Source organism: Indicator indicator, chromosome 21 (genome assembly GCF_027791375.1).
Source record: "Indicator indicator isolate 239-I01 chromosome 21, UM_Iind_1.1, whole genome shotgun sequence".
In the NCBI taxonomy this organism is placed as follows: Eukaryota; Metazoa; Chordata; class Aves; order Piciformes; family Indicatoridae; genus Indicator; species Indicator indicator.
The window spans coordinates 14,108,389-14,136,090 of NC_072030.1; the positions used below are offsets into that span (position 1 = coordinate 14,108,389).

Consider the following 27,702-nt stretch of genomic DNA (forward strand, 5'->3'; position numbering starts at 1 on the left):
CCGTTATTCCACCCGCAGCCCCGTGCAGGTGAGAAACGCGACAGCCCCCGGGTGTTACCGGAGGGTAACGGGGATGTGCCGCCCTGTGGGGGACGTACCGAGGGGGGGACATACCGGAGGGTGCCGGGGATGTGCCGCCCTGGTTGGGGGGGGGAGGGGGGGACCGGAGGGTACCAGGGATGTACCGCTGTGGCGGGAGACAAACCGGAGGGTACCGGGGATGTGCTGCTCTGGCGGGGAACAAACCGGAGGGTAGCAGCGGGGACATACCGGAGGGTACCGGGAATGTACCGTCCTGGGAGGGAGGACACTGGAGAGTGATGCCCTGGTGGGGACAAATCGGCGGGTACCAGGGATGTGCCGCCCTGGGAGGGGGGGACACACCGGAGGGTATCGGGAGAAGTGGGGAGACACTGGGATAGTACTCGCCGCCAGGACACCGGATTTAGGGAGGGTAACGGAAGGAGCTGGTCCCCGGGGACAAGCTGCCAGCCCCGGGGACGCTGAGTCTGGCGGGGGGAAACGGGGGGGACGAGGAACCGGGACACTGCCCATCTCCGGAACAACGAGTTTTGGGGGGATACTGGGACGTATAGCACGTCCCGGGGGAGATCAGGCTGGGGCTGAGGCGAGAAGCCGGGCACCAGGACGTACTGCCCGCCCCGGGGACACCGAGTATTTGGGGGGGGGGGGGAGGGGGGCACCAAGAGGTGCTGCTCCCTGGGGAAAAGTTGGGGGGACAGCAGAACACCGGGTTTGCGGGGGCACCGGGACGCTGCCTGTGCCAGGGACATCGGGACTGGGCTGGCACCGGGACACTGCTTGACCTGGGGACACCGGGTTTGGAGGGACACCCGGACATGTGGCCCACCCTGGGGACACCGGGTCTGGGGGTGGGGGGCACCGGGACACCGCGTGTCCTGGGGACAGTGAGTTTGGGGAGAGGACACACCAGGACACACCGTCCACCCTGGGGACACTGGGAGTGCTGCAAGGACGGAGCAAAGTTTGGTTCGGGGGTGGGAACCCCTCCGGGGGGAGAGGGGTGCTCAGAGCCCCCTTTTTGCTCCCCCCGGGTGGGGGACTCAGTGTCCCTGCGTGTCCCCCGTGTTACTCTCCCCGTGGTTACTGGGAAGGACGGAGCGGTCGAGCAGCAGTGACGTGCTGGGGACACCCTGGGGACACTTCAGTTGGGGGTGGGGGGACAGCTGCAAGTAGGGGGGATCCTGTGTACTCCCAGTCCTACCAAACAGGTCGGTGTGACCTGGTGGGCGACCCTGTGGTGGGTCTGGGTGGGGAGAGTATCACCCACAGCTTGCTTTGTCTGTGAATTTTGAGCAACTGGGAGGTACTGGGAAGAGTTTTCTGGCTACTGTGCGTGTGTGTGTCCCTGACCCTGCCACCTCCTCATCCCAGTGTGGCAATGGTGGGAGGATGCCCATGGGCTGGAGGGGACACACACACACACACACCCCTCTTGCTCACTGCCACAATAAACTGAGGGCCACCCAGGGCCCATTTCCCACCTCCTGGAGTCAGGGGGTGAAGCCACCAGGGAGCCTTTGTGGGGGTGACATCCCAAGGGGACACCAGTGGGTGCTGGCACCCCTCCCCCCCCCCACACACGGAGGACTATTTTGAAGCTTTTGGGTGCTTTAAGACCCCTAACTTGTGATTTTAGGGCTCTAACTGGTGGGTTTAAGGCCCTAACTTGTGATTTTGGGGTCCTAATTGCTGATTTGGGGTTGAGTGAGGAGGTTCACGGGCTGGGGGGGCTGTGTCCATGCCAGGCACAGGGGGAGATGTCTATTTATAGCCAAAAATGTTCAGGGGGGAGGTGGAGGGCAGCACGTGTGTGCATGTCACCGCCTGGCGGGTGAGGTGACATGGGACAGGCCTGGCACGGCTGGCATCCGAGTCCAGCCATGGGGGAACCCAAAATGAGATCGTGGCTTGGAATGGGGGCATGCTGTGCCATGCCATGCCATACCATACCATTCCATGCCATACCACGCTGTGCCATGCCATAGCATGCCATGCCCATACTGTGCCATGCCATCCCCAACCCACCTCGTGCTGTGCCCAACAGCCGTACCCCAGCAGCACCATCTGCTTCCAGCCCTGGCCATGTGCCGGGTAGGCTGGCAGTGGGGCTGTGGGGATGTCCCCAGGCTCTTGTCCCTTCCCAAGTGGCCACACTGGGAGCTGTTGGGTGATGCCACAGTGGACAACAGAGCTGCCAGGCTGCAGGCAGAGGTGGCACAGTGACTATTCTGGGGTGGTTTAGGGGGCACCGGTGAGCTCCAGCGTTTTGGCAGCATGCTGTGGTGGCGAGGGCTGAACTGGGGGGTGGCATGGGTGGCAAACTGCTGCCCTGGATGCTGTTAGGGTGCTGAGGGGACATCATTGTGCCCATGAGGGGGACCTTGGTGATGGCATCATGCCAGGCCCTCACTGGGAAGTGCTGATTCACGGCGTCGAGCTGCCAGCCCGACACTGGGCTGGCCGCAGGACGACGGTGGCAAGGCTGGTATTCCCAGTATGCCCAGTATTCCCAGTAGGGTCCCTCTGGCCAGAGTGACCATGCCCGGGTGGTGGGTGGCAGGTGCCAGGCATGTCTGTGCCAGCCAATGCTGCTCGGAAGGCGCCGGTGACGGCGGAGGGAGATTTAAAGGGTCAGCGAGTGCCCGCGTGCCAAATGCACATTGGCAGCTCCCTTGGGCCCTGCTTCAGCGTCATCTCCTCCTCTCCCTCCTCTCCCTCTTCTCCCTCCCCTTCCTCCTCTCCTTCTTCTCCCTTTTATCCCTCTTCTCCCTCCTCTCCCTCTTCTCCCTCCCCTTCCTCCTCTCTCTCTCCCCTCCCTTTTCTCCCTTCTCTCCCTCCTCTCCCTCTTCTCCCTCCCCTCCCTCCCCTTCCTCCCCTCCCTTCCCTCCCTCCCCTCCCTTCTCTCCTCTCCCTCCTCCTTGGATAGTGTGCTTGCCCCACTGTGGTGGTTGTGATGATGATGATGATGGTGGGGGGTGGAGCCCAGGTTTCCCACCTGGCTGCAGCAGGCTGCAGAGGCCCAACCCTACTCGACACATCCAGCCTGATCACAGTGCCTGGAGCAGCCCCTGCTGCTGTTGGGGTGTCCCTAGGTTTGGGATCCCCAACGTCCTTTTGTTGCAGGGCACATGCTCTGGGTGCCTGCTGGAGTGTGCTGGCAGAGATTCCATGTCATGGCGCGTGTACTCCTGCGGGGCCTGGCTCCATCTGCGTGCCCTGGCATGGTCCTGCATGTCCCTGCTCACATGTGTGTGCCCTGGCATGGTCCTGCATGTCCCTGCTCACATGTGTGTGCTCTGACATGGTCCTGCATGTCCTTCCTCACATGTGTGTGCTCTGACATGGTCCTGCACGTCTCTGTTTGTCCCTGCTCATGTGTGTGTGCTCTGACATGGTCCTGCATGTCCCTGCTCACATGTTTGTGCTCTGGCATGTTCCTGCATGCCCTTCTTCACACGTGTGTGCTCTGGCATGGTTTGGCATGCCTCTGCATGTCGCTGCTCACATGTGTGTGCTCCGGCATGCTCTGACATGCTTCTACATGTCCTGTACATTCCTGCTCACACGTGTGTGCTCTGGCACATTCCTGCATGTCCTTGCTCACGTGTGTGTGCTCTGACATGTCCCTCTGTGCTTGCTCACACGTGCACACTCTGTCATGCTTCTGCATGTCCTTGCCCACCTATGTGTGTGCTTTGGCATGCTCCTGCGCGTCCCTGCTCACATGTGTGTGCTCTGGCATGTTCCTGCATGTCCTTGCTGACATGTGTGCTCTGGCCTGATTCTCCACGTGCTTGCTCACATACATGGAACCTCATGAGATTCACCTGGGCCCACTTCTCAGGCGTCTCTAAGTCCCTCTGGATGGATGGGTTTCTGTCCTTCAGGACTGTCAATTGCACCACTCAGCTTGAGGCCAATCCTCTAACCTGCTGAAGGTGCCTCCACCTCTCTGGAAAACTTTCTCCTCTGCAGCTCCATATCCTCTCCTGCGGCGCAGCTCCTTGGACATTAGGAAGAAGTTTGGATCTTAGGATGAAGTTTTGGGCATTAGGGAGAAGTTTTGTACCTTAAAAAGAGGTTTGGATGTTCGGAAGAAGTTTTTTGGCATTAGGAAGGAGTTGTGGACATTAGAGAGAATTTTTGTACCTTAAAAAGAGCTTTGGATGTTAGGAAGACATTCTGGGGTATTAGGGAGAATTTTTGGACATTAGGGAGAATTTTTGGACATTAAGGAGGATTTTTGTACCTTAAAAAGAGGTTTGGATGTTAGGAAGAAGTTTTTGGGCATTGGGGAGAAATTTTGGACATTAGAGAGAAGGCTGGGACTTTAGGAAATAATTTAGCCATTAGGAGAAGTTCTTCCCTATGAAGGTAGTGGAACACTGGAATAGGTTTACCCTGGGAGGTGGTGGTTGAGGCTCCATCCTTGGAGACGTTAAACATCTTGTTGGGGCTGTCCCTGCTGACTGCAGGGGGCTTGGACGAGATGAGCTTCCGAGGTCCCTTCCCACCCAAACCATTCCACGGTTCCATGATTCCATGTGTGCTCCTGCAGGCTCTGACACACTTCTCCCTGTCCTTGCTCACACACAGGCTGTGGCCCCTACGGGCTGCAGGAGCTGGCAGCCAAAGCCCTGCCTGGGTGCCCGCGATTAGGGCGCAGAGCCCAGCCCAGCCCAGCGCTGCCAGCCCTGATAACACCTCCGCTGCCTGCGGGGGGTTCCCCGGGGGGGGGTCCCTGGGATACCCGTGGGGCAGCCACAGCTCCTGGGGACACCAGGGATCCGGGGACAGCCGGGATTTCCTGGGGCTGTGCCAAGCACCCATGGCTGAGGGGTGCCAAGGTGCCAGGGTGCCAAGGTGCCAGGGTGCCAAGGGGGAGTTATGGTTGGGGTGCCTCTATACCCAGCTCCCCACACCCCTCAGGGGCCCCAGCAGTCTCCGACAGCTGCTTGGTGGCATTTTTAGATACCGGCCACGTCCTATCTGTGTCTCAAATGTCCCCGGGGGTGGGTGGCTCCCCCCTCGCTGGCAGCTGTCACCTGCTTTGGGCCCCGGGTGCTGACGAAGGCGGTGAGGTGGGTGCCAGCAGCACCCGCTTTACCCTCCTGGGAGCACCCAAGGGTGAGGGGACACCCTTGGGGACCTGGCTTTCGATGCTGGTGGGCAAGCAGGACCCTCATGGGGGGAAAGCATCGCTGGTGGCATGGCTTGGCACCGATTGGCATGGCTTGGCAGCTGAGGTGGGTGTTGGCAGCACCCTTTTACCCCTTCCTGGGAGTGCTCCAAGGGTTGGGGAGACACATTTGGGGAGCTGTTTTTGGATGCTGGTAGGCAAGCAGGAGCCCTGTGGGGGGAAGAATCGCTGTTGGCATGGCATGGGTTGGCACATGTTGGCAGCAAAGGTGGGTTCCAGCAGCACTGACTTTCCCTACCCTGGGAACACCCAAAGGTTGAAGGGACACCCTTGGGGACCTGTTTTTGTGTGCTAGTGGGGAAGCAGGACCCCCGTGGGAAGAAGCATCACCATTGGCAAGGGTTGGCGAGGCTTGGCACAGGTTGGCAGCTGAGGTGTGTGCCAGCAGCACTCTCCTCCCTCACCCTGGGAGCACCAAAAGATTGGGGAGGGGACGCCTTTGAGACCTGGGATTGGATCTTTGTTGGCAAGCAGGACCCCTGTGGGGGGAAGTATTGCTGTTGGCATGGATTGGCATGGCTTGGCAAGGGTTGGCACAGCTTGGCACGCATTGGCAGCTGAGGCTGATGCCAGCAGCACCTTCTGTAACCTCCTGGGAGCACCCAAGGGTTGGAGGCATACTCTTGGGAACCTGTTTTCAGATACTGGTGGGCAAGGAGGTCCCTTGTAGGGGGAAGCATCGCTGTGGGCACGGCTTGGAATGCCTTGGTGTGGCCTGGCATGGCCTGGCCCAGGGTTTCACACCAGTGAGACAGATCCCTGAGCCTGCAGCACCCAGGTGCCCCCCAACACCTGGGTGGGGTCAAGGCTAAATCCTTCTGAGCAGCTTAAGACACCAAGCTGAGCCGCAAATCCCCCTGCGCGCGGCACGGCCGACGAGCTGCCGCCAGCACCACGGTGATGCCTACAGCCTCCCTCCTGTCCCTTCAGGGGCTTCTTCCCGCTAGCCAAGGGCCACCCAGCTGGGGGACACCGTGGGGACCATGACCTCGGCCAACGACTACGAGCAGCTGGAGCTGCAGCAGCCCTACAGCCGCATCAACGTGCGCTGGGACGCCTCCGACGATGAGCTGGACAATGACAACAGCTCTGCGCGGCTCTTCGAGCGCTCCCGCATCAAAGCCCTGGCAGGTCAGAGGTGGACCTTGCTTGGGTCTTCTCCTGGAGTTCTCCTGGGGTTCTACACATGGGCCACAACAACCCCAAGCAATGCTACAGGCTGAGGACAGAGCGGCTGGAGAGTGGCCAGGCAGAAAGGGACCTGGGGGTACTGGTTGACAGGAGGCTGGGCATGAGGCAGCAGTGTGCTCAGGTGGCCAAGAAGGCCAATGGCATCCTGGCCTGGATCAGGAATGGTGTGGCCAGCAGGAGCAAGGAAGTCATTCTGCCCCTGTGCTCAGCACTGGTTAGACCACACCTTGAGTGCTGTGTTCAGTTCTGGGCTCCTCAGTACAAGAAAGATGTTGAGATGTTGGAAGGTGTCCAGAGAAGGGCAACAAAGCTGGGAAAGGGTCTGGAGCACAGGGCTGGGGAGGGGTCTGGAGCACAGGGCTGGGGAGGGGTCTGGAGCACAGGGCTGAGGAGGGGTCTGGAGCACAAAGCCCTATGAGGAGAAAATGAGGGAGCTGAGGTTGTTTAGCCTGGAGAAGAGGAGGCTCAGGGGAGCCTGTAGACAGCTTCTTGCTGTCTACAACTACCTGAAGGGAGGTTGTAGCCAGGTGGGGGTTGGTTTCTTCTCCCAGGTAACCAGCACCAGAACAAGAGGACACAGTCTCAAGCTATGCAGGGGGAAGTTTAGGCTTGAGCTTAGAAAGAAGTCCTGCACAGACAGAGAGATTGCCCTTTGGGATGGGCTGCCCAGGGAGGTGATGGGGTCGGCGTCCCTGGAGGTGCTTAAGAGGAGGCTGGATGAGGCACTTAGTGCCATGGTCTGGTTGGTTAGTTAGGGTTGGGTGGTTGGTTGGACTCGATGATCTTGGAGGTCTCTTCCAACCTGTTTGATTCTGTGTTTCTGTGTCCTTGCTCTCGGTGGTGACTCACCCTGTGCCCTGCTGTCTCACTCGTAGATGAGCGGGAGGCGGTGCAGAAGAAAACCTTCACCAAGTGGGTGAACTCGCACCTGGCTCGCGTCACCTGCCGCATCTCCGACCTCTACATGGACCTTCGGGATGGGAGGGTGCTCATCAAGCTGCTGGAGGTGTTGTCAGGAGAACTTCTGGTAGGACTTTTATGCTGGAGAGCCTAGGACCCTTCCCATTCCTTGTCTTCCCAATCCTTGTCTGCCTATTCCTTGTCTTCTCATTCTTTATATTCCCATTCCTTGTCTGCCTGTTCCTTGTCTTCCCATTCCTTGTCTGCCTGTTCCTTGTCTTCCCAATCCTTGTCTTCCCATTCCCTGTCTTCACAATCCCTGTCTTCCCATTCCTTGTCTGCCTATTCCTTGTCTTCCCAATCCTTATCTTCCCAATCCTTGTCTTCCCAATCCTCGTCTTCCCATTCCTTGTTTTCCCACGCCATCCCCTGCCCCACCAGCTCCGGTGCTCCACCAAAGCTTGGTTTGCTTTAGTGTTAACCAAGGCTCCAACGTTGTCGAGGTGGCAGCAGGGGCCTTGGTGTTGACCAAGACTCCACCAGCCAGGGCTGAGGTGGCAGCAGGGGCACGGTGGAGTCATCCCTGGGCAGGGTGGGGGTTGGCACGGAGGAGGGGAAAGTGCTGAGCGTTGTCATGCCCCAGCCCAAGCCCACCAAGGGCCGGATGCGGATCCACTGCCTGGAGAACGTGGACAAGGCGCTGCAGTTCCTGAAGGAGCAGAGGGTGCACCTGGAGAACATGGGCTCCCACGACATCGTGGATGGCAACCACCGCCTCGTCCTTGGCCTCATCTGGACCATCATCCTCCGCTTCCAGGTGGGGCTGTGCAGATGAGGGGCACCTCGTGGCTCCTCCCTGAGCAGGAGCTTGCCTCCATGGATGTCCTCTTCCAACCCTGGGCTGTCCTTCTGCCCCCAGATCCAGGACATCATCGTGCAGACACAGGAGGGCCGGGAGACGCGCTCTGCCCGCGACGCGCTGCTGCTCTGGTGCCAGATGAAGACAGCAGGGTAGGTGCTGGGACCCACACCCCACCCTGCTGGGCACCAGGAGTGCCTGGAGTGTGACAGTGCCACCCTGTGCCCCTCACAGCTACCCCCACGTGAATGTCACTAACTTCACCTCGAGCTGGAAGGACGGGCTGGCCTTCAACGCCCTCATCCACAGGCATAGGTAGGAGGCAGGGTGGTGGACAGCAGGATGTGCTGAGGTGGTGGTGGTAGCACCAGGAGATGTCCCCTGGGCATGTCACCACTGTGCCACGCCCTCTGTCCCCAGGCCTGAGCTGGTTGACTTCCACAACCTGACCAAATCCAATGCCCGGCACAACCTGGAGCATGCCTTCAGCGTGGCAGAGCGGCACTTGGGCATCACCCCACTCCTTGACCCCGAAGGTGAGGCTGCTGCTGCCAACCCTCCTGCCCCAGTTACCCCACTGCACACTGGGACGTGCCCAGAACCTCTGAAGGAACATGGCTTCCACCCCAGGTCTGGGTGGGAGCGAAGAAGGGACCTGATGAAGCTGTGGTGGGTTGCTGGCACTGGGGTGATACAGAGGGGGAGGGTCAGGACTGATGCTTCTTACTCCACTGAGCAGATGTGTTCACGGAGAACCCTGATGAGAAGTCCATCATCACCTACGTGGTGGCCTTCTACCACTACTTCTCCAAGATGAAGGCACTGGAGGTGGAAGGCAGGCGCCTGGGCAAGGTAATGGATGGCATTGATCAAGTTGCCCATGAGCCAGCCTTGTGCCCTAGTGGCCAAGAAGGCCAATGGTCTTCTGGGGGACACGAAGAAGAGTGTGACCAGCAGGTCCAGGGAGATTCTCCTTCCCCTTTATTCTGCCCTGGTGAGGCCACAGCTGCAGTCCTGGGTCCAGTTCTGAGCTTCCTGGTTCAAGAGAGACTGGGAACTGCTGGAGAGAGTCTAGGGGAGACTCTGAGGGGCCTGGAGCAGCTCTGTGAGCAGCAAAGGCTGAGAGCCCTGGGGCTGGTGAGCCTGCAGAAGAGCAGCCCCAGAGGGGAGCTGAGCAGTGCTCAGCAAGAGCTAAAGGAGCTGTGGGGGGCAAGAGGCTGGGGCCAGACTCTGCTCAGTGGTGCCCAGGCACAGACCAAGGGGCAGAGGGCACAAAGTGGAAGCCAGGAGGTTGCAGGTGAAGCTGAGGAGAAAGTTGTTTGGTGTGAGGGTGCTGGAGGCCTGGAGCAGGCTGGCCAGAGAGGTTGTGGAGTGTCCTTGTGTGGAGAGCTTCCAACCCCCCCTGGGCATTGTGCTGCTGGGCAAGCTGCTGTGGGTGCCCTGCTGGAGCAGGGGGCTTGGACTGGCTGAGCTCCAGAGGTCCCTTCCAAGCCCAGCCATGCTGGGATTCTATGACTGAGGTGGCCAGGGGTGGGTTCTGCTGTGGTGCTGACACCCACCACTCACCACCGGCCCCACCGCAGGTCATTGAGCACGCCAAGGAGACAGAGAGGATGATCGAGGGCTATGGGGGGTTGGCCTCTGAGCTGCTGACCTGGATCGAGCAGACCATCGCCTCCCTCAACAGCCGCAGCTTCGCCAACTCGCTGGCCGGGGTGCAGCACCAGCTCCAAGCCTTCAGCACCTACCGCACGGTGGAGAAGCCCCCCAAGTAAGCACCCCTGAACCCCCATACCCCGTGTCCACGTAGTGCTGTGGAGGTTTAGGTTGGACATGAGGAACAATTTCTTGCTCTTGAGGGTTGGCAAGACCTGTCCCAGGCTGCCCAGGGCAGTGGTGCAGTCCCCATCCCTGGAGGGGTTTCCAAGCCCTGGAGATGTGGTGCTGAGGGCTATGGCTTGGTGGTGCCCTGGTAGTGCTGGGGGAAGGGTTGGACTCCATGATCTTCAAGAGCTTTTCCTGCCAAAACCAATTCCTTGATCCTGGTGGGGTTTGGGTGTCCCTGGGCTGAGCTGTTTCTTTGGGGCAGGTTTCAGGAGAAGGGCAACCTGGAGGTGCTGCTCTTCACCATCCAGTCGCGGATGAGAGCCAACAACCAGCGTGTCTACACCCCGCACGAGGGCCGCCTGGTCTCCGACATCAACCGGGTATGCAGCTTGGCCTGGCAGCCTGGTGCCATGGGGACAAGTGACTCCTTCTCTGGTGACCTGTGGGCAGCTGCCTCTTCTGGGCTTTGCTCCCCAGGCTGGTTGGGAAGCTCAGTCTCCCAGAGCAGGTTGGGTCTGCCCAGGGCAATACAGGTCTGCCTTGGGTTGGGTTGAGTCCATCTGAAAGGCAGTTCAGGTTCATTTTCTGCAGCAGGGCAGGTCTTAAGAGAGGTTGGATCCATCTCCCAGGACAAGTTGAGTCCATTTCAGGGCAATTCAGGTCAGATTGGGTCCTGTAGTAGTTCAGGTCCATCTCCTGGGACAGGCTGACTCCATCTCCTGCAACAGGTCAGGTCTTAGGGCTGGTTGGGTTCATTCCAGGGCAGTTTAGATCCTTCTTGGAGCAGTCTGGGTCCATCTCCTGGGTCAAGCTGAGTTCATCACATGGGGCAGTTCAAGCCTTAGGGCAGTTTGGGTTCATCATGGGTCAGGTTGGGTCCATCTGAAGGGCAGTTCAGGTCCATCTCCTGAAGCAAGTCAGGTCCATTTCCTTGGACAGGTCACATTTTAGGGCAAGTTCTGTCCATCTCCTGGGTCAGATTTGATACATTTTAGGGCAGTCAAGGTCTAGCACATCAGGTCCTGGGGCTTATTGAATCCATCGCAAGGCAGGTTGGGTCCGTCTCCTGGAGCAATTCAGGCCCTAGGACAGTTCAAGTCCATCCCAAGGCAGGTTAGGTCCATCTCCTAAAGCAGCTGAGGTCCATCTCCCAAGGCAGGTTGGGTCCATCTCCTAAGGCAGTTGAGGTCCATCTCCCAAGGAAGTTGAAGTCCACCTCCCAAGGCAGTTGAGGTCCATCCCAAGGCAGGTTGGGTCCATCTCCCAAAGCAGTTGAGGTCCATCTCCCAAGGCAGTTCAGGTCCATCCTGAATCAGGTTGTCTCTATCGTGGGTGAGGCTGAGATCCTCCATCCACACCCTTCCATCCATGGATCACGCTGAGGCGCTCTAGCAGAACAAGAGACGGGTGGGTGGTGGGACATGGGATGGGGACTCCACCCTCATCCAGTGGCCACCTTCCCACAGGCCTGGGAGCAGCTGGAGAAAGCAGAGCATGAGCGGGAGCTGGCACTGCGCAATGAGCTGATCCGGCAGGAGAAGCTGGAGCAGCTGGCGCGGCGCTTTGACCGCAAGGCGGCCATGAGGGAGGCCTGGCTGAGCGAGAACCAACGGCTGGTGGCCCAGGTGAGACCAGGGCCGACCGCCCTCGGGGACCAGAATGCCCTAGCAGGGCCTCACTGTGGGTTTTGTGCCGGCGCAGGACAACTTTGGGCAGGACTTGTCGGCGGTGGAGGCGGCCAAGAAGAAGCACGAGGCCATCGAGACGGACACGGCCGCCTACAAGGAGCGGGTGCAGGCCATCGTGGCGGTGGCGAGGGAGCTGGAGCTGGAGGGCTACCACGACGTCCAGCGCATCAATGGGCGCAAGGACAACATCCTGCGGCTCTGGGAGCAGCTCCTGGAGCTGCTGGCCGCTCGACGCCAGCGCCTGGAGATGAACCTCTCCCTGCAGCACCTCTTCCAGGAGATGCTTCACAGCATCGATTGGATGGATGAGGTCAAGGTGAGCCATGGGTGTTGAGTACCGCTGCGGGTGGGGTGCCTTGGTCTCACCAGGATGCTATTGCCCAGGTAGGTGAGATGCTGGGGTGCTGGTGGTGGCTTTTGGGTACCCACTAGCTGGGACTGGATGGATGAGGTCAAGGTGAGCTGCATTGGATGTCATCCTGGGTGGGGTGCCTTGGTCCTCCCACCAGGCAAGGCGATGGTGGGACTCCACTGGGGAGGTAGATGAGATGCAGGGGTGCTTTTGGGTAGCAGTAGGTGCTGTCTGCCAGCATCCTCCATCTGGAACTGAGTGGATGAAGTCACAGAATCACAGAAACATTCAGGTTGGAAAAGACCCTCAGGATCACCAAGTCCAACCAAGAACCCTGCTCTACAAGGTTCACCCCTAAACCATATCCCTCAGCACCACATCCAAGCGACAAGGTGAACTGCAAGTGCTGGGTGCCACCAGGGGTGGGGTGCCCTGTTCTCCCCAAGCAGGATGTTGGTGAGAACTTGTAGATGAGATGCTGGGATGCTGGTGGTAGGTTTTGAGCAGCAGTGGGTGCCATCTGCCAGCAGCCACCAGCTGGGACCAGCTGCACAAGGTCAAAGTGAGCCACAGACATTGGGTGCCAGCGGGCAGGGTCTGGATAAGATGCTTGAGTGCTGATGGCAGCTTTTGGGTAGCAGTGGGTGTCACTGGCCAGAGCTGGCAGTAGATGAAAACTGGGTCTCTCTTGCAGGTGCAATTGGCATCACCTGAATCTGGGAAGCACCTTCTGGAAGCAGAGGAGCTGCTGCAGACCCACCGGCTGCTGGAACGTGACATGGCCCTTCACACTGAGAGGATACGAGCCATCAGCACTGCTGCCCTGCGCTTCGCCGACGCCGAGGGTGAGGCTGCCAGCATAGCCCAGCGCCATGGCACGGCCAAGGGGAGCTTGCACCATGGGGCCAAGGGGAGCCAGGACCACGGCATGGCCAAGGGAAGCCAGGACCATGGCACGGCCAAGGGAAGCCAGGACCATGGTATGGCCAAGGGGAGCCAGGACCATGGCATGCCCAAGGGAAGCCAGGGCCATGGTATGGCCAAGGGAAGCCAGGACCATGGCACAGCTGAGGGAAGCCATGACCATGAGGTGGCCAAGGGGAGCCAAGACCATGGCATGGCCAAGGGAAGCCAGGACCATGTCACTGCCAAGGGAAGCCAGGACCACATCACTGCCAAGGGAAGCCATGACCATGGGGTGGATGAGGGGAGCCAAGACCATGGCAGAGCTGAGGGAAGCCATCATGCTGATGGGTGCCCACCTCACTCCTTATCCAGGCTACCGTCCTTGTGACCCCAAAGTCATCCGAGACCGTGTGAGCCACCTTGAGCTGTGCCGCCGTGAGCTGCAGGCGCTGGCAGCCCGGAGAAGAGCTTTGCTGGAGCAATCCCGATCCCTCTGGACCTGCCTGTGGGAGCTGGATGAAGCTGAGAGTTGGATCAAGGAGCAGGAGCAGCTCTACTCCTCCTTGGACTTTGGGAAGGACCTACCAAGCGTGTTGCTGCTCCAACGCCGCCACGCTGCCTTCGAAGCTGAGCTGCAGAGCCGGGGTGCCCGGTTGGAGCAGGCACTGGCCACGGGCGAGGGGCTGGCAGCAGTGGGGCGGGCAACTGAGCAGCTGCGGGAGCGGGGGGCAGCGGTGAGGGCATTGTGGGGACAACTGGAGGAACTGGCAGCGTTCCGCCGCCGGGGCTTGAAGGAAGCCGAGGGCTTCTTCCAGTTCCAGGTGGAAGCAGAGGAGTTGACAGAGGGGCTGCAGGATGCCCGCCGGAGAGCGGGCAATGAGGAGCTGGGGCAGGATGAATCCCATACCCGTGTCCTGCTGAGGCAGCACCGGGAGCTGCTGGAGGAGCTGGCAGCAGCTCAGGAGCAGCTGGAGAAGCTGGCCCAGCAAGCTGAGGGCTTCCCACCGGAGCTGCGTGCTGGCCCCGAGGCGCAGAACCGGCTGCTGGCCCTACGGCAGCTGTATGCCGAGGTGGCCGCCATGGCCGAGCGACGTGGCCGGCAGCTGCAGGACGCCCTTGACCTCTACACTGTGTTCGGGGAGAGTGATGCTTGTCACCTCTGGATGGGCTCCAAGGAGACCTGGCTGCGACAGCTGGAGGTCCCCCAGGCGCTGGAGGATCTGGATGTAGCACAGCACAGGTAAGGTTTCGGTGGTGGTGGTGGTGGTGCTACCATGCCACATCTCCAGGTATGGCCCATTCTCAGCCCGGTCATCCCCACAGGTTGGATGGGTTGGAGCAGGAGATGGCCACCATGGCTTCCCAGATTGCCACCATCAACCAGGCAGCTGATGGGCTGGTGGCAAGTGGACATCCCCGCAGTCCGCAGGTCCAGCAGTGCCGGGAGCAGCTCAACAAGAGGTAGGGTGGCAGGTGACAGCAGGGTGAGTGGGTGACACTGGGGCCATTGGTCCCTGCTGTCACTCATCTCTGTCTTGCAGGTGGGAGCAGTTCAAGGAGCTGGTTTCGGAGCGTCGCCAAGCGGTGGGCTCAGCCTTGAGGCTCCTCAACTACCGCCTGGATTGCGAGGAGACCCGGCAGTGGCTGAAGAGCAAAGTCCAGGTGGTGGAAGCCACTGCCGAGCTGGGCCGTGACCTGGCTGGCGTCTTGGCCACCCAACGCAAGCTCTATGGCATCGAGCGGGAGCTGGAGGTCACCAAAGACCGTCTGGCCACCCTGCGCTCCCAAGCTGAGCAAGTGGCTGAGGAACGGCCAGAGGTGGCCAGAGAAGCAGCTGAGCGGCTGGAGGCAGCGGTGGCTGCCTGGGGGGAGCTCCAGGAGGCCCTGGGGGAACGAGCAGCCTCCTTGGGGGAAGTTGGGCAGCTCCGGAGCTTCTTGCAGGACCTGGACGACTTCCAAGCTTGGCTCTTTGGAGCTCAGAAAGCTGTGGCAGCCACCGATGAGGTGCCAGCTTCTTTGGCTGAGGCGGAGGAGATGCTGCGGCAGCACGAGGCTGCCCGGCGGGACATGGAGGAGCACACGGATGCCTTCACTGCCCTGGTGGCAGCTGGGCAGAGGGTCCTGGGAGAGCAGGAAGACCCTGAGTATGAGATGCTGCGGCAGCGCCTGGGCGGCGTGGAAGCCGGGTGGGCTGCCCTGGCCAAGATGGCAGATGTCCGTCACCGCTTCTTGGTCCAGTGCCGGGGCTTCCAGGAGTTCCTCCGGGATGCCAAGCAGGCAGAGATCCTCCTCACCAACCAGGTGGGTGCTCAAGGTGGGTGCTGGAGGGGTGTCCTTGGCTTGTGGGTGCCCCAGAATGGTGCTTACTCCTCGTTGTGTCCCCCAGGAGTACACGTTGGCCCACCTGGAGCTGCCCACCACGCTGGAGGGCTCGGCTGCTGCCCTGCGCCGCTTCCAGGACTTCCGTGCCGGCATGGAGAGCAGCGCCGAGAAAGTCCCCGAGGTGGTGGCTTCTGGCACCAAGCTGGTGGCTGAGGGGAACATCTTTGCTGAGAAGATCACTGAGAAGTGCCAGGCTCTCCAGGAGCGGTGAGTCCAGTGAGGGGCAGGTGGGGTGGGCAGCATGTGGGTAGCAGAGCTGCTGGTGACCGTCTTTGGTTGCCCTACCAGGCACGGAGCCATCGCAGCCAAGGCGGAGGAAGCGGCAGGTTTGCTGCAGGACAACCACGACCTGCAGACCTTCCTGCAGAACTGCCGGGAGGTAGGAATGTGGCATGGCTGGTGGCACCAGGGGGTCCCCACCAGGCAAGCTCTGACATCTCTTGCCCTCAGCTCGATGCCTGGGTAGATGAGAAGATGCTGACCGTGCAGGACGTCTCCTACGGTGGTGCCCGTGGCCTCCATGGCAAGTGGCAGAAGCACCAAGCCTTCATGGCTGAGCTGGCACCCACCCAGGGCTGGCTGGAGAAGATCGAGACGGTGGGTGGTGGCACTGGTGGGAGGGTGGCGTGGAGCCAACGGGTGGGTGGCCACCAACCTCTTTGGTGTCGCCGGCAGGAGGGGCAGGAGCTGGCGAGCCGGAAGCCGCAGCACGGGCCGGTGGTGAGGCAGCGGCTGGCAGAGCTGCGCGGGCGCTGGGATGGGCTGCGCCGGGCGGCCGAGGAGAAGGGGCAAAGGCTCTTCGAGGCCAGCCGCGCCGAGCTCTACGCTCGGAGCTGTGCAGAGCTGGAGAGCTTGCTGGGACGGGCGGAGGAGGAGCTGCGTGCCACCGAGCAAGCCAAGGACCTGAGCGCCACCAACCTGCTGCTGAAGAGGTTGACGGTGAGTGGTGGTACTGTGACAGGAGAGTGCTGCAGGGGGGAGAAGGGTGGTGGGACCTCAGCCAGAGGTTTGAGCAGGGTTGCGCTATCCCACGTTTGGGGTGAGAGGTGCTGGGTCATGTCGCCAAACAGGGTGGGCTGGTGGCTTGGGGATGACCAAGCTGGCTCTGCTCCTCACCTCGTGTGGTTCTCCTCCACTTAGAGACTGGAAGAGCAAGTGAGAACATGGATGAAGGAGTTGGAGGAGCTGGAGAGTCAGGCACCCCCAGCTGCTGGGGATGTGCCAGATGCTGAAGGACAGGAGCAGAGGCTCCGACAGCGATTCCTTGAGCTGCTGGAGCCACTGGAGAGGAGGAGGAAGGAGCTGGAGACCGCCAAAGCTGTGTACCAGCTTGAGAGGGATCTGGAGGATGAGGCGGTGAGTATCCAGGGGAGCACCTGGGGAGGTTTAGGTTGGACTTGAGGAACAATTTCTTGCCCTCAAGAGTTGTCAAGGCCTGGTCCAGGCTGCTCAGGGCTGTGGTGGAGTCCCCATCCCTGGAAGGGTTTCAAAGCCCTGGAGATGTGTTGCTGAGGGCCATGGTTTGGTGGTGCCCTGGTAGTGCTGGGGGAAGGGTTGGACTCCATGATCTTAGAGGTCTTCTCCAACCCAGACAATTCCATGATCCTTGCTGTGGTGGGGTCTGGCGTGCTGGGGGACACCCATGGGTGCCATGTGGTGCTCAGTAGGTGCCCTTGCCCACAGCTCTGGGTACAGGAAAGGCTGCCCCTGGCAAGGTCAACAGAGCACGGCACCGACCTCCCAAGTGTGCAACGCTTGACCAAGAGGAACGAGGTGAGCCCTGGTGCAACATCAGCACCCAAATACCATCCCCGCTGGTCCCTTGGGGCCACCCAAACCATGGGTGACCCCTATGGTGACCACCCACCCTACTGGCAGACGCTGCAGAAGGAGCTGGCAGGTCATGCCCCACGCCTGACCGAGGTGCTGAGCCGGGGCGAGGAGGTGGTTGGTGGCGACCAGGCAAGGCTGGAGCTGGTGGAGAGGGTGAAGGAGCTGCGGGAGCTGTGGGAGGCCCTGCGGGCAGAGGTGGCTGCCCGGCAGCAGCGGCTGAGGGAGGCTGGCGAGGCTCAGCAGTACTACCAGGATGCCAGTGAGGCCGAGGCCTGGGTCAGCGAGCAGGAGCTCTTCATGGGAGCTGAGGAGAAGCCAAAGGTGAGAGATGGCTCCTCATGGTGCCCCTGGGGTTTGGGCAGAGCTCGGGGCTGGGGCACCCTAAATCAACTTAGGTTATGGTGTGGGTGATGCTAAATGTCATCTGGTAAGATGGTGTGTCATGCCATGCCATGCTCTACCATCCTATGCCATCCATGCCATCTATCCCATGCCATCCCATCCCATCTATTCTATGCCATGCTCTAAAATCCTATGCTATCCATGCAATGCCATGCCACCCATGCAGCCCAAAGCCATGCCATGTAATGCAACCCATACCACTCTATTCCATGCTGCTATAGGTCATCCCATGCTGTGCTGTGCTATTCTAGGTCATACCACACCATACCATGCCATGTTATGCCATCTATGCCACACTGTGCTATGCCACTACAGGTCGTGCTGTGCCTTCCTATGCCATGCCATTATAGGTCTTTTCATGCCATGCTGTGCCACTACAGCTCATCCTATGCCATGCCATCCCTGCCACCCTATGCCACACCATTACAGCTCCTCCCATCCCGTGCCATGCTTGACCACTGCAGCCCATCCCATGCTACACCATTCCATGTCTCCCCATCACGTGCCAAGCTGTGCCATCCCACCCCATGCCATGCTCCCTGTGCTGAGCTCCCCCACTGCATTGGATATGCCCATAGGGTGGGCACTGGGGCTGAACCATGGTCCCTGTGCCATGGTCATGCCAGTGCTGATGGGTACTGGTGTCTACCGTGGCACAGGATGAGGAGAGCGGCTCGGTGATGCTGAAGAGACACATCCGGCAGCAGCGGTCCATCGAGGACTACGGCCAGACCATCAAGGAGTTGGCAGGGAGGGCTCAGCAGCTGCTCTCTGCTGGCCACCCTGAGGGGTAGGTACCACCACCCCCGCGTCTCCCTTGTCCCTTGGGGCGACCCCATGGCGGTGGGTGGGTGGTTGGAGCTCCAACAGCATTGGCTGCTGCCCTGGTTGGGAGGCATTGCCACGGCTACAGCGGGGAGGTGGTGGCAGAGAGGGGATACAGGACGGGGCGGGAGGGAACACAAAGCGAGACCTTAAGCATGAGGAGCCACCACCCCCAGGCTGGTGAGATGGGTGGGTGAGGGCCATCTCTTGCCGGGTGAGAACTGGGGTGTCTGTGTGCCGGGGCCGCGCAGGGAGCAGATCATCCGGCTGCAGGGCCAGGTGGACAAGCACTACGCGGGGCTGAAGGAGGCGGCCGAGGAGCGCCGCCGGCGCCTGGAGAACATGTCCCGCCTCTTCCAGCTGAAGCGGGAGGTGGAAGACCTGGAGCAGTGGATTGCTGAGCGCGATGTGGTCGCCTCCTCCCAGGAGATGGGGCAGGATCTGGATCACGTCACGGTGAGTGAGGGGGATTTGGGGTAGGTGGGTTTCTTTTGCCGGGGGGGCAAACTCATCTGGTCCTGAGGTGGGTCCAGAAAAGGGCAATGAAGCTGGGAAAGGGTCTGGAGACAGGGCTGGTGATGAGCAGCCAAGGGAGCTGGGGATGTTGAGCCTGGAGAAAAGGAGGCTGAGGGGAGACCTTCTGGCTCTCTGCAGCTCCCTGAAAGGAGGGTTGGAGCCTGGTGGGAGTTGTTCTCTTCTCCCTAAGAGCAAGAGGACAAAAGGAAATGGCCTCAAATTGCCCCAGAGAAGGTTTAGGTTGGACATGAGGAACAATTTCTTCTCCTTGAGGGCTGTCAAAGCCTGGAACAGGCTACCCAGGGAGGCAGTTGAATCCCCATCCTCTGAGGTGTTTACAGCTACAGAGATGTAGTGCAGAGGGACATGGATTGGCACCAGACTTGGTAGAATTGGAGAATGATTGGACTCAATGATCTTAAAGGTCACAGAATCACAGAATCAACCAGGTTGGAAGAGACCTCCAAGATCATCAAGTCCAACCGATCACCCAACCCTAACTAATCAACCAGACCATGGCACTAAGTGCTTCATAAAGGCTCTCCTTAAACACCTCTAGGGACATCTTTTCCAACCAAAACAACTCTCTGATTCTCTTACTGGGTTTTTTTCCCCTGCTCCATGAAGCTGTTGAGGGAGAAGTTCCGGGAGTTTGCACGGGAGACAGGCAGCGTGGGGCAGGAGCGCGTGGACCGCGTCAACTTGACTATCGAGGACCTGATCGACGCAGGGCATTCAGAGGCAGCCACCATGGCTGAGTGGAAGGATGGCCTGAATGAGAGCTGGGCTGACCTCCTGGAGCTGATAGACACCCGCATGCAGCTCCTCGCTGCCTCCCACGACCTCCACAAGTACTTCTATGATGGCACCGAGCTCCTGGCCCTCATCGCTGCCCGGCGCCAGGAGCTGCCCCAGGACCTGGGCGAGGATGTTGGCACGGTGGAGGCTTTCCACCGCATGCACAGCGCCTTTGAGAGGGACCTGCAGCTGCTGGAGACACAGGTGAGGATGCACCATGGAGCTGGTGGAGAAGTCTGGCAGCACCACCAGCACTCAGCATCCTGAGGTGCTGGAGCAGGTCCAGAGAAGGGCAACGAAGCTGGGGAAGGGTCTGGAGAACAGGGCTGGGGAGGAGCAGCTGAGGGACCTGGAGCTGTTGAGCCTGGAGAGAAGGAGGCTGAGGGAGACCCTTCTGGCTCTCTCCCTGCAAGGATGCTGGAGCCAGCTGGGAGTTGGGCTCTTCTGCCAAGGAACAAGTGACAGGACAAGAGGGAATGGCTTCAAGTTGCCCCAGGGAAGGTTTAGGTTAGACATGGGGAGGAACAATTTCTTCTCCTTGAGGCTGTTCAGGGCAGTGGTAGAGCCCTCATTCCTGGAGGGCTTTTCAAAGCTGTGGAGATGTGCTGCTGAGGGCCATGGTTTAGTGGTGTCCTGGCAGTGCTGGGTTAAAGGTTGGAGACTCCATGATCTCAAAGGTCTCTTCCAACCCAAACCATCCCCCAGTTCCATAATTCTATCCCCACGTTCTCCGACTGCACTGGGCAGGTCCAGCAGTTTCGGGACACGGCATCACGGCTGCAGACTGCCTACGCTGGGGAGAAGGCAGCTGGCATCCAGGAGCAGGAGCAGGAGGTGGCCCGAGCCCTGCAGGAGCTGCTGGAGGCTTGCAGCGGGCGCCGGGCACGGCTGGTGGACACTGCTGACAGGCATCGCTTCTTCAGCATGGCACGGGACCTGCTCTCCTGGATGGAGAGCACCGTCCGGCAGATTGAGACGCAGGAGAAACCCAGGTATGGCCGTGGCTGGTGGGCACCTGGCACCTGGCACTGTTTGATGGCACCTGGCACTGTTTGGTGGAACCTGGCACCAATGGCAGCACTGACAGCAGAACGTCTGTCTCCAGGGATGTCTCCTCAGTGGAGCTGCTCATGAAGTACCACCAAGGCATCAGAGCAGAGGTGGATGCCCGGGGCAAGAACTTCACCACCTGCATCGAGCTGGGCAAGAAGCTGCTGCAGCGCAAGCATCAGGACTCGCCTGAGGTGAGGGCAGCAGCTGGGACTGGATGAGGGCCGGGGGGGACGTGGTGCCACCAAGGACACCTCATGAGGATTTTTTGTAACAGATCAAGGAGAAGCTGGTGGAGGTGGTGGAGAAGAGGAAAGCCATGATGGAAACGTGGGAGCAGCGCTGGGAGAGGCTGCGGCTCCGTGAGTGTGCTGGTGGAGCTTGGGTGGTGGTGGTGTGATGGTGGTGGGGGTGATGATGCTGGTAGTGATGTTGATGGTGGTGGTGATGATGGTGGTGAGGCTGATAGTGGTGGTGATTATGGTGGTGATGGTGATGATGATGGTGGTGGTGATGGAGGTAGTGGTGACAGTGATGGTGGTGCTGCTAGTAATGATGATGGTGGTGCTGCTGGTGATGATGATGGTGAGGCTGATGGTGGTGGTGGTGATGGTGGTGATGGTAATGGTGGCAATGGTGGTGGTGATGGAGGTAGTGGTGGCAGTGGTGGTGATGGTGGTGGTGATGTTAATGGTGGTGGTGGTGATGATGATAACGGTGGCAGTGGTGGTAGTGATGGTGATGATGATGGTGGTGCTGGTGGTGGTGCTGGTGGCAGGGGTCTGACACTGCCCATCCCTGCCCACAGTACTTGAGGTGTGCCAGTTCTCCCGGGACGCTTCGGTGGCCGAGTCGTGGCTCATGGCTCAGGAGCCCTACCTGGCCAGCAGCGACTATGGGCAGACGGTGGACGCAGTGGAGAAGCTCCTCAAGCGGCACGAGGCCTTCGAGAAGTCCTCGGCCACCTGGGAGGAGCGCATCGCCGCCCTGAGGAAGCTGACCACGGTGAGGAAGGCTCAGGATGGGGCATGGCTGGTCCCCATTCTTTGGTGTCCCCACCCCACACCCCCAGCAAGCCCCTAACACCTTCGCCTTCTTCCCCGGGCAGTTGGAGCTCCTGGACGGGCGGACGCCGCGCGAGGGGGTGACGCAGGAGGGGCTGACACAGGAGGGGGTGACACGCACCCAGGGCCCCGACTACCACCTGGAGCTGGATGGGCAGCTGGAGGCCAGGTAAGAGAAACCTGCAGAGCAGCGAATCTGTGAAGGTGAAGAGGTCAAGCCATGCTCGGACGGGGTTTTCATCCCTTAGGAGGTCCCAGAAGGACCTCAGCTGCATTTCCCAGCTGGGTCGAGGGCCTCAGGCTCTTTTGGGGTCTCTGAGCTGGTTGCCTTCCTGCTGCAGGTCTGACGAGGAAGAGGAGAAGAGGAAGGACACAAGCACGCAAGATACCTCTCCGCCCACCACCGATGGACTAGAGCCGGTCAGTTCTTGAGTTTAGCTTTGTCTTTCCCTGGAAATGTGTCCCTGCATGTCCCACAGCTCCTGGCAGACCCTGTGATTGTGGCCTTCACCCTTCACCTTCACCTTGACCTGAGCTTGACCCTGGCATGTGGACAGCTCCTGGCACCCCCAGCCCCTGCCTCCTTCCTTGCCTTGTGTTGAATAAATGCTTAATGACCCCAAAGTGGCTGGGTGGGCACCTGGGTGCTGCACTGTCCCCTTCACACCAGCTCTTGGGATGGCCAGGAGGTCCCTGTAGTGGCTTGGAGCATCCCAGGACCAGGCTGGCGCAAGCTGGTGGAGGCAAGCACCCATGGGTGCTATCCAGAGCTGGATCATCCATCCCAGCGTGGCTGATCTTGGCCACCACTCTCTGCTGTCACCAAGGCAACGTGTCCCCGGAGGAACCCATGGGGACCAACCAGAGCCACAGTACCCAACTTGTCCAACCCAGCCCTGGGCATGGGGTTGGCTCTGCCCCAGCACACAGGAGACATCAGGCAGAGGTGCCCATGGCACGTGGTGACGGAGCTCCTGGCTGGTCACACACCACATGTGGCCATTGCGGTGTTGCCATCTCCTGGGCATCTCCATCCCCTGGGGCTGTCACCCTGCAAAGCATCATCAGTCCGTGGGGCACTGTCACCCCAGGAGGCATCAGCACTATATGGGGCACTGCCAACTTGCAAGACATCATCACCCCGTGGAGTATTGTCACCCCTTGGGGCACTGCCACCTTTCAAGACATCATCACCCTGTGGGGAATTGTCACCCCATTGGGAATCAGCACCCTTCGGGCTATCACCACCCTATATGGCACTGTCACCTCAAGAGATGTCATCACGGTGTGGGGCATCATCATCCCGTGGGGCACTGTCACCCTGCAAGACATCATCACCCCATGGGGCATTGCCATCCTGTGGGGGCATCATTACTCCCTGTGGCTTCATCACCCCAAGGGGCATTGTAACCCTACAAGCCATCAGCATCCTATGGGACACCATTACCCAGCATGGCATTGTCACCCTCTGGGCTATTGTCACTCCAGGGCATTGTCACTTTTCTTCTGTCAGCCGCCTCATGCTTGCTGCCAGCCTCTCTGCTCCTCCTGCCTGTTTTGGGACAGGGCTGCCCTCTGGTCATTCTGCTTGCCTGGGGACAAGGACTCTTTTTGTCTCTTCTGCCTGCTTGGGGACATGGGCATCTCCTGTCTCTTTGGGGACAGGGTATTCCTCTACCTGCCAGGGGACATGGGCATCTCCTGGCTCCTTGGGGACAAGATCACTTTTGCCTTCCTGGGAATAGGATCCCTGAGTACCTACTTAGGGACGAGACCATTTCTACCACCCTGGGGACATGGGCATCTTCTGGCTTCTCAGGGACAGGGTCCCTCTCTGCTTGCTTGGGGTCATGGGCATCGCATCTTCTGGCTTCTTGGGGACAGGGTCTCCCTATGACTGCTTGGGGTCATGGGCATCTTCTGGCTTCTCTGGGACAGGGTCCCTCTCTGCCTGCTTGGGGACATGAGCATCTTCTGGCTTCTTGGGGACAGGGTCTCCCTATGCCTGCTTGGGGTCATGAGCATCTTCTGGCTTCTTGGGGACAGGGTCCCTCTCTGCCTGCTTGGGGTCATGAGCATCTTCTGGCTTCTCAGGGACAGGGTCCCTCTCTGCTTGCTTGGGGTCATGGGCATCTTCTGGCTTCTCTGGGACAGGGTCTCCCTATGCCTGCTTGGGGACATGGGCATCTTCTGGCTTCTCAGGGACAGGGTCCTTCTCTGCCTGCTTGGGGTCATGGGTATCTTCTGGCTTCTCAGGGACAGGGTCCCTCTCTGCCTGCTTGGGGACATGGGCATCTTCTGGCTTCTCAGGGACAGGGTCCCTCTCTGCTTGCTTGGGGTCATGGGCATCTTCTGGCTTCTCTGGGACAGGGTCCCTCTCTGCCTGCTTGGGGACATGAGGATCTTCTGGCTTCTTGGGGACAGGGTCTCCCTCTGCCTGCTTGGGGACATGGGCATCTTCTGGCTTCTCAGGGACAGGGTCCCTCTCTGCCTGCTTGGGGACATGAGGATCTTCTGGCTTCTTGGGGACAGGGTCCCCCTCTGCCTGCTTGGGGACATGGGCATCTTCTGGCTTCTCAGGGACAGGGTCCCTCTCTGCCTGCTTGGGGTCATGGGAATCTTCTGGCTTCTTGGGGACAGGGTCCCTCTCTGCCTGCTTGGGGACATGAGGATCTTCTGGCTTCTTGGGGACAGGGTCCCTCTCTGCCTGCTTGGGGTCATGGGAATCTTCTGGCTTCTTGGGGACAGGGTCCTTCTCTGCCTGCTTGGGGACATGAGCATCTTCTGGCTTCTTGGGGACAGGGTCCTTCTCTGCCTGCTTGGGGACATGGGCATCTTCTGGCTTCTTGGGGACAAGAACCCCTCTGTGCCTGCTTGAGGATATGGCCACTTCTGTCTGCTTGGGGACAGGAGGCTCCAAGGCTCCTGTCCCCTCCTACGTGGGGACAAGAGCGCTGCCAGCCTGCTTGGGGACATGGTCATCTCCTGGCTGCCAGGGACAGTGTCCCTCTTGGCAGGACACACGGCAGGACTTCCTCATGGTGGCAACAGCCACTGCTCCTAGGTGCAGGAAGTGTGGGAGGGCACCCCAGGTACCCCTCCTGTGGTACCAGCTGCTGCCCCTGGATGGGCACCATGGTCCCCAACCTCTCCCCCTCACTGTCCTGGAACCCCAGGGTGGGGACATTACCGAGGTAGCTCCCAGGATTTCTTGCCTGGCTCAATCCCATTGCTGCACATCTGGGATGGGGAACCCTGGCACCACCCTGAGCCCATGATGTGGGTATCAGGGCAGGGCCATGGTCCAATTGCTCACTGGGATCCTCCCAGTAGCCACCACTTGGAGCTGGTGGAGTTGCTGACAATGAAAGCTGGGGTTGACATCCCCCTAGCTGGCTAAGCCACCAATTTGGAGACCCACTGGGGACGTGGAGATGCTACCAGGGGAGGGGACATCAGCAAGGTAGCTCCCAGGGCTTCTTGCCTGGCACCGCCCTGAGCCCCAGGTGTGGGTGCCAGGGCAGGACCACAGCCACCACTTGGAGCTGGTGGAGCCACTGACCATGAAAGCTGAGGCTGACCTGCCCCAGTTGGCTAAGCCACCAGCTCGGGGGACCCGCTGGGGACCTGGGACCACAAGCAGAGGCCAGCATGGGAGGGCACAGCCCTTCCAGGCGTGGCTTTCGGTGGTGGGCGGTGTCGCCGCTTCGTAACGGCCCCGTTGCTTTGCGGCAGCTGGCACGGACAGTGGGCAACGAGAAGCTGGTGTCACCAAGCCCAAGGCCACCCCGGGACGAGCTGGAGGAACCGGCCACGCTGCCAGCCCGCACCAGCAACGTCCAGCTCGAGGGCTACCTCGGCCGCAAGCACGACCTGGAAGCGGCCACCAAGCGGGCATCCAACCGGTAGGCACGGTGCCGGTGGCACTGGCAGGGCTACCCTGGGCACAGGAAGGGGGCGAGCTGACGGTGGCATTGTGGTGGCAGGTCGTGGAGCACCAGGTACTGCGTGCTGAGGGGGGGCCAGTTGGCCTTCTTCAAGGATGCCAAGAGCCGGGCACTGGGCTTGCCGTGCCACGGCGAGGAGCCCCTGGGGCTGCGGGATGCCCTCTGCGAGGTGGCAGCCGGCTACAAGAAGAAGAAGCATGTCTTCAAACTCAGGTAAAGGGAGCTGGAATTGGCATGAGGTGGCACGGCGTGGGGTGGCACAGCCTCACTGCCCCCTGCCTTCTGTCCCCAGGCTCAGCAATGGCAGCGAGTGGCTCTTCCACGGCAAGGATGAGGTGAGGACAGGGAGGGGATATGGGGAGGCTGGAGATGGCCAGGGGACAGAGGGTGGTTGGTGGTGCCCGAGGGATGTGGCAGCAGCCCGCAGTGCCCAGGGGGGCAGAGAGTGGCTGATAGTAGCCAGGGGGACATGGGGTGGCCAGTGGTGCCCAGAGGATGTAGAGGATGCCCAGGGGAACATGGGGCAGCCAGGAATGCCATGGTGGGGGGGTTGGCAATGCCCAAGGGGCCGTGGGTGCCATCGTGGGGTGACATGAGGGCACTGGTGGTGCCCAGGGGACATGGTAGTGGCCAGTAGTGCCATGGAGAGTCATCAGAACATGAAGTGAGGAGCTGGTGGTGTCCCAGAGGTACATGGGATGACCAGAGGTGCCACTGGGACATGGTGCCCAGGGGCATGTGGTGTAGCCAGGTGGGCCATGAGCACACAGTGGGAGGGTTGGCAATGCCCAGAGGGCCATGGGGTGGCCAGGGGTGCCATGGCGGGGAAGCTGGTGATGCCCAGGGTGACATGCTGTGCCATGAGTTCATGGTGGCAAGCTGGCATTGCTCAGAGGGACATGAATGACCAGAGAAGACGTGGGGCAGGGGGGTGGCTGGGAAGGCAACAGGGGAGGGCTCCAGAAGAACCTGGATTTTGAACCCGATGCCCACGGCCATGCCCACACAGGAGGAGCTCCATGCTTGGCTGCAGGGACTGAGCGCTGCCATCAGTGAGTGCCAGGGCAACTGGGGCAAGGCCCAGAGTTTACCCTTGACCTTGGCACCTCCAGAACACCCTCTGCCCCGTAAGGACAAAGAGAAACGGTTCAGCTTCTTCCCAAAAAAGAAATAACCCCCACGAGGGGACCTGTCCTGCACGGGCACCAACCCGTCCCGTGTGGGCACCAACCCGTCCCACGTGGGCACCGACCTGTCCCGTGTGGGCACTGACCCATCCCGCGTGTACAATGCCACCTGTGTGACCTACACCTCCAGCTGGGTCTCCAGGGGGTAGGAGGAACCTGGCCACAGCCTGTGTGCATCCAGCCTCCCCCCCATGGCACACGCGTGGGCACCCCCTCACCCCGCCATGGCACACGTGTGTGGGCACACACGTATGGACGTGTTTGGGGGGGAGGGGGTGCTGTGCATACATGGAGGGAGGGGAGCACACCTCCAACATGATCTCCTCCTGTGTGTCTGTGTGGCCCCACCCCAGAAAATAACAGTGGGGGGCTCAGGGTTGAGGGGCAGGGGGGGTACCCATGGCACAGCCCCTGGCCCGCTGCATGCACACGTGTGCCCACGCGTGTCCCCCGCATGTGTGCACCCCTGTCTCCAGCCCTCCTTGGCCACACGTGTGAATGGGTGATCCCCCTGCCACACCCCACCCCCACCCACACTCTGGGGCTGCTGTCGGTGCCCCTCTCCAAAAAAAAACCCTTCAGACACCCCTCCCCCACCCCCTTCCTCCCCACCTCAAAATGTGGGTGCAGAGGGGGCACCCCCACAGCCCCCGTGGGCACCAACCAAAGAATGTGGGTATGGGGTAGGGGGGGATGGGGGTGGGGCCAATGCCACAACCTTCCTCACCAG

The 27,702-nt window shown here is 60.4% G+C and overlaps 1 protein-coding gene across 1 annotated transcript; it reads left to right on the forward strand.

Annotated features, from left to right (window-relative positions):
• SPTB (spectrin beta, erythrocytic) lies at window positions 1-27,546 on the forward strand. Its single transcript, XM_054390639.1, has 36 exons — window positions 1-28; window positions 6,176-6,376; window positions 7,312-7,463; window positions 7,980-8,153; window positions 8,256-8,347; window positions 8,430-8,510; window positions 8,616-8,731; window positions 8,935-9,047; window positions 9,779-9,966; window positions 10,285-10,402; window positions 11,489-11,647; window positions 11,724-12,026; window positions 12,757-12,907; window positions 13,341-14,208; window positions 14,292-14,429; window positions 14,510-15,269; window positions 15,355-15,557; window positions 15,639-15,729; window positions 15,801-15,947; window positions 16,026-16,289; window positions 16,491-16,706; window positions 17,034-17,123; window positions 17,229-17,504; window positions 18,245-18,375; window positions 18,662-18,866; window positions 19,554-19,928; window positions 20,472-20,716; window positions 20,830-20,968; window positions 21,052-21,136; window positions 21,583-21,779; window positions 21,883-22,007; window positions 22,180-22,258; window positions 25,574-25,743; window positions 25,825-25,998; window positions 26,078-26,120; window positions 26,795-27,546. The coding sequence occupies exons 2-36, from the start codon at window positions 6,229-6,231 to the stop codon at window positions 26,957-26,959; spliced, it is 6,981 nt and encodes a 2,326-aa protein (XP_054246614.1). The 5' UTR covers window positions 1-28; window positions 6,176-6,228; the 3' UTR covers window positions 26,960-27,546.
• The last annotated feature ends 156 nt before the right edge of the window (window positions 27,547-27,702 follow it).

Coding starts and splice junctions, on each gene's coding strand:
- SPTB (XM_054390639.1), top strand. CDS start 6,229: ATGACCTCGGCCAACGACTACGAGCAGCTGGAGCTGCAGCAGCCCTAC. Junction 8,154..8,255: donor CCATCATCCTCCGCTTCCAG/GTGGGGCTGTGC, acceptor TTCTGCCCCCAG/ATCCAGGACATCATCGTGCA. Junction 8,511..8,615: donor GCCCTCATCCACAGGCATAG/GTAGGAGGCAGG, acceptor CTCTGTCCCCAG/GCCTGAGCTGGTTGACTTCC.